Source organism: Anas platyrhynchos, chromosome 30 (genome assembly GCF_047663525.1).
Source record: "Anas platyrhynchos isolate ZD024472 breed Pekin duck chromosome 30, IASCAAS_PekinDuck_T2T, whole genome shotgun sequence".
Taxonomy (NCBI): Eukaryota; Metazoa; Chordata; class Aves; order Anseriformes; family Anatidae; genus Anas; species Anas platyrhynchos.
Window position 1 is genome coordinate 4,491,036 of NC_092616.1, and position 6,000 is coordinate 4,497,035.

A 6,000-nucleotide genomic window follows, 5' to 3' on the forward strand; every position below is an offset into this window, starting at 1 on the left:
ACATTACCTGACAACCCATTACCATGAAGCCTGCCTGTCTTCCACTGCAAAAATCTGCAAGCACAGACTGCAGAAAAATTCTTACCCTTTGGCTAGCCCCTGCTTTGGTCTTCACCTTGAAAAATCCAATCATCAATGCCCTTCTCTACAGCATCTTCTGCTCTGTGCTGGAGAAATAGAAAGAGCCATTCTGAGAGAAGGTATCAGCCATCAGATGTGCCAGCTGGAGAAGACCCATCTGGAAACCCCATCTGCATTTCCCTGTTGCCAGAGACTCACGGTGTCAAGATCCTGCAGATCTGTCCTGCCACACGCTGCCCTCTGTTCTTGCACTCCTCGCTGCCTCCAAGCCCTCTCTCCTTCTCTCCCCGTGCCACCTGCGGTCAGAGCCTGCGCTGTGCAGATGAGCTGCTCCTGGGCTGAGCTGTCTCTTTGCCACACTGCCCGCTTGCCAGCAGCTCCCCTTGGGCCCAGGAGCCCGGCCCAGCTCAGCAGCACAGCACCTGACCATGGCATCACTTGCTCTGTGCCATTGGGCTCCCTTGAGGTGTCCCCATGGCCTCAGGGCTGACAGCTCCTGAAGTCATCGGGGTCTCTCCTGGGGTGTGGTGTTTGAAGCAGACTGAAGTCATCAGCGACTGTTCCTTGCTCAACATGGGAGAGACTGATGTTAGAAGAGTGATTTGTGCTATTGATGTACAGTTGTCAATATGTTGTGGTTTAACCCAGCCGGCAGCTCAGCACCACACAGGTGTTAGCTCACAGCCCCTACAGCTCCACAACTGTAAAGCTCATGGGTTGATATGAAGACAGTTTAAAAGGACAGAAAAGGAAGAGATTAATAATAACAGCAACAATAGCAACAATAATAATTAGGTGTACAAAGCAAGTGATGCACAATACAATTGCTCATCACCCAATGATCGATGCCCAGCCTGTCCTCGATCAGTGGTCCCCTCAACCCTGGCCAGCCTGCATGGGAATCAAGTGTTGCGGTCCTTTGACATTTGTTTTAGGGTAAAACCAGCTTTCAGAAGGATTTGGATTCTTTCCTTCCCTTTCTCAAATACTTCTGCTCTGTTGCCCCACATGATGATGTCACCAAGGTACTGCAGGTGTTCAGGAGCTTCCCCCATTGCAGGGCAGTCTGGGTCAGTCCATGGTAAATGGTAGGGCCAATTGCTTTGTCAATCACCCCTTCCCTAGAGGGGGATCCCAACTGCTTGGCTTCTCTGCCCTCTAATTCCAGGCTATTGGCCCTGTTGTCCCAGCGCTGGAGCAGCCAAGTGACAATGTGCTCATCTAGATGATGACTGACATTTTTTTACAAATCTGGGATAGGGGTCTTGTGGTTACTGATGCTGTTCTGATCTCTTCCTCTTTGTCCTCCTTCTTCCTTGATGGCCCAACTTTGTCGAAGCATTCCTTGTCTTCTTCCTCCTTTCTTATCTGCATAGGAGTTTCTTTCATTTTTTTTTTTTTTTTAAAGATTTTTTTTTAAAAAAAGGATATTTAAAAAAAAAAAAAGTTTTTTTTTCATCCATTTTTTTCTCTTGCATATAGGTGTAACCAATAGTGGCACAGGTTGGTTCTCTGGCCCAGCTATGGGGCCCATCAGAGGATCAGAGGGGCTGGAGTGGCTGCAGGGCCTGTCACAGGGGTTGGAATGTCTGCAGGGCCCATCGCAGGATTTGCTGTGGCTGCAGGGCCTTTTGGAGGAATTGGAGTGGCAGCAGGGACCATCACACAGGGTGGAGTTGCGGGAGGGCCTGTCACTGGACTTGGAGTAGCATTGACTGTGTCTTCTATACATAGGAAAAGCCCCAGCTCTTGGCAGCGATTTGTGTCTTTTCACAACCCTTTTTCATGCATTTCACCATTTTTTTTAGGATTCTGCACTTGCTCAGGGGTGAAGTTCCAAAGCATTGAATGTGCCCGCTGCTCTAGGTGCCTGCCAATATCCCCCCATACTCCTAGCCTCCACTAAATCTCCTGCCTTGAGGCAGACTTCTGGATGGCACTCTCAAGTACTTGTTTAACCTTAAACAAAAGATGAAGCACATTCAGGAGACATCACAATAGGAACAGGCTGGTTTGACCATCCCTAGGATACTGAAAGCTTTGAAGCTCTTGTAACTAGCCTGGAAGAGAAAGGGGAGGAGAAGGAGAAAGGGAGAGTGAAGAAGTTGTGAAAAGTGTCACCCCTTTGTCAGCTCCCTGTCCCTATCTACCAGCTCAGGGGCTGAGTACCAGGGGAACAACTGGTCTTGCTGCTAAAGACTGAGGCAAAGAAGGAATTAAATACCTCAGTCTTTTTCTCATCTATTGTCAAAATGTTTCCCTCCACATCCAATAAAGTATGAAGATTCTCCTTAATCCTCCCCTTCTTGTGTATTTCTAAAACCATTTTTATTGTCTTTGATGGTAACAGCCAGACTGATCTCCAGTTAGGCTTTGGCCCTTCTATTTTTGTCCTTGCAAAGCCTTCCAAGATTTAAGACAAAGCTCCAAACGAAATGACAGAAGGCATGAGAAGGAAGCACAGAAAAGGTGGACTCTGGCAGCCTTCCATGCTCGAGCCTCTGTGAGTCTGTGCTGCAGCTCCATTCAACTAGTTACTCCCGTGTTGTCCAAACTCTCCTGCAACTGCCAATGCTGCTATCTTGTGAGAGACAGCACAGTCAGGGTGAGCCATCTGCCTATAGACATTAACAGCTGACACAGTGGAGCATCTGTCCAGGGGAACCTGGAGAAACATCAGGATTTTGCCTACAGAAACCTCTTGACATTTTGAAGGAGAAAAGGAAGAGGGCCTGGGCACCATGAGGGATGCCATACAAGCAGTGGTGCCTGCTCACCAGGAACCAGGCCAGCTTCCTACAGAGCTGCCTTACAAGGAACACGGCCACCAAGAAAATATGAGTTGTCTTTCTCAGCTTGGATCTGGTGTGACATGACACGGACAAGGTTCTACAGCCAGCAGGGAAAGAGGTGTATGTCTGGGAGTCCCTAGGATATCCTGGTCTGGAGAGGAACAAGGACTTAGCAAGGCTGAAAGTCCCAACAAGACCAAGATACTTATCCCTATGGCTATGGCTGTCTCTGCCACTGAGGTCTATGAGGAGACAGCTCATCATTAGAGCACCACAGTCTCATTGCTGATATTTTGGAATTGCCTGATTCTGTGCTTTTAGGAGGCACCGCTTAAGACTGACCAGCACTGATGGACGCCAATGACTTCAAAAGCAGTTTCCCAGGGGACCTTGCTAACTAGTTCCCCAGGCAGCCTGAAGTCTGCTCTCCCCATATCCAGGACTGAAGTTTTGGTGGCAGTTTTCCTCCTGTCACCAAAAATTTCAAACTCAACAACTTCATGGTCATTATGACCAAGATGGCTGCCAATTGCCACGTCCCCTACAAGACCCTCTCTGTTCTCCAGCAACAGATCTAGTAGGGCACCTTTCCTAGTAGGCTCCCTTAGCACCTGAACCAAAAAGTTATCTTCAAGGTGCTTTAGGAACCTCCTGGACCTGCTTGTGTTAACCATGTGGTAGTCACAGTTGACAACTGGCAAGTTGAATTCCCCATCAGGACAAGGGCAACTGATCTTGAGGTATTTCTTAGCTCTTCAAAGAATAATTCATTGGTGTCATCATCCTGGCTGGGTGGTCTGAGTTATCACACTCAGCTCAGATCCGGAGTGACACCACAGGCACAAGGGTCTGCAGCCAGCAAGGAAAGAGGTGCAGGTCTGGGAGTCCTTAGGACAGCCAGGTGTGGAGAGGAGCAAGGGCTGTGGCAAGCCCCTGCACTATGGGACCCTCCTGGGCAGCAGAGCTTGTGCCCAGATGGCAGCAGCTGCCTGGGGCAGTGGCTTTCTCAATGCTGTGCTGCACACTGCCAATACATTTTCCCTGCCCCTCTGTCATGACAATGCTTTGGACCAGTTCTTCTGTGAAATCCCCAAGATCCTCAAGCTCTCCTGCCCAGATGACTACCTCAGGGAAGTTGGGGAACTTGTTTTTAGTGTCTGTTTGGTTGTTTTGTTTTCATTGTTATTTCCTACGTGCAGATCTTCAGGGCAGTGCTGAGGATCCCCTCTGAGCAGGGATAGCACAAAGCCTTTTCCATGTGCCTCCCTCACCTGACCGTGGTCTCTCTGTCTATCAGCACTGCCTTATTTGCCTACTTAAAGCACCCCTCTATCTCCTCCCCATCCCTGGACCTGGTGGTAACAGTTCTGTACTCGGTGGTGCCTCCAGCACTGAACCCCCTCATCTACAGCATGAGGAACAAGGACCTCAAGACTGCCCTGTGGAAATTGTTGACTGGATGTGTTTAAGACACGGTATATTTCCAATCTGCTTCTGCATCTGACTCATAATGTGAATTACTACTCCTGTAGGCAATATCCTTTTGTTTGTTTGTGTGCTTGGAAGCATTTTTATTAGAGGTTTTTCATAGTTTTAATTTGGCTTATTTTGCCCATTAAAATAATATAGTTCGTGACATTTCCATTTCAGTGTCTACTTGTCAAGTGTAGCTCAAAGACTCTATACATGAGGAGCTGGGCTCTCTGTGAATTGAAACAAAATAAGGGAGCCTGCACTGCCTTCTTTGTCTGGTGTCCTTCCTCTGAGACCTGGTCTGGCTCTGCAGGGACAGTGCCTTTGTGCAGAGGAAAAGAGTCCCATCCCAGCAGCACGGCCTGGGAGCACCAGTGCTTGGTGCATGCAGAGCTTCTGTCTTTCCACTGCCACCCTCTCCTGCCGGGCCCTGCTGGTGGGGTCAGGCGTGGCTGCTCCCGTAGCTTGGTGCCAGTGCTGCTGTGGGGCTGTGCTGGGACTGCAGGCAGGGACAGGTGGTGGGCACAGCAGTGGCAGAGCTGGCCTCCACTGCAGCACTTCCTGCTTAAGAGGGGATCTCCTCGGGGCACTGCCTGAAGGCTGAGCCCTTCTTGCAAAGCTGCTGTTAAGAACAAGCCCAAGGAAGAAACTCCAAAGAGGCTCCATGCTTTACTGCTTTCCACATGGGCTTGGTGTAGCGAAAGCGGAGTCCCAGAATGGACTCCAGAAGAGCCCAGGTGATCTGCAGGGGTAATATGAGCCTGGGAGACAATCACAGAGTGTGAGGCTGTTCCAGGTGGACTGACCAGAGCTCAAGTGGTAAATCTGGTGTGAGCTGGCAGAGACAGCTCTGCAGCTCCAGGGCATACAGCAGCCCAGCAAAGGAGTCTGGCGAGTAATTTCTTGCAGCCCTGGGGCAATGGCAGAGACCCAATGAGCTGGGTCTGCCCAGCTTGGTTCTGCAGAGTGCCCCTGTTCCCCAGGTACTGTAGGATAACCCGACCGAAAGCCCCGGGACAAATGGACACAAGGACCAGCGTTCTGTGCCATAAGCCAATTTATTACTGCGTGACATTATCTTATATAGTGTCAAAGCGTCCCACCCAGGAACCCAGGACCCCTTCCACTGTGCTCACAGGCACCCCAGACCCCTCCTTTTGTGCACGCAGGCACAACCCAAAATAATCCCACAAGGCACCACAACCCCCTCGCAATATCGATGTGAAAAGCAACATCGTCAGCTGGGGATGGGACTGGGGCTGGGGCTAGGGGTGGGGATGACACTAAGGGCACTTCCCCTTAGTGTCTTCTAGGCCAGCTGCAGGCACATGGCTTCTGGACGCCAGTGTGATCTTCACTTTGTGCAAGGAGTTGAGAGACCACCAACAGGCACAGGGCTTAGACACTGCCTGCAAGGTCCCTCCTGCCCTGGCACCTCCCAGGACTGGCATGGAACTGGCTCCTGTGCGTCAGAGAGGCTGGGAGTCCAGCAGCAGTGCCATGGGCTGGAAGGATCACAACCAGCTCACTTCTACCTGGACAGGTCCTGGGACAAAAAGGAGGTGTTATGTAGGTGTGGTATTATGAGGTCAGTGGTGCCTCGGAAACTCTAAGTCCAGCAGGAAGTGAATGGCTGTTAAACTGCTGTGAACTA

At 50.3% G+C, this 6,000-nt stretch overlaps 1 protein-coding gene across 1 annotated transcript in view; it reads left to right on the top strand.

Annotated features, from left to right (window-relative positions):
* The window catches only part of LOC139999852 (olfactory receptor 14A16-like), a 48,154-nt gene extending 43,812 nt beyond the window's left edge, over positions 1-4,342 (top strand). The window contains exon 3 of the mRNA XM_072029479.1: positions 4,171-4,342. Coding sequence (XP_071885580.1) covers positions 4,171-4,342 — 172 coding nt within the window. The remainder of the gene's footprint in view (positions 1-4,170) is intronic.
* The last annotated feature ends 1,658 nt before the right edge of the window (positions 4,343-6,000 follow it).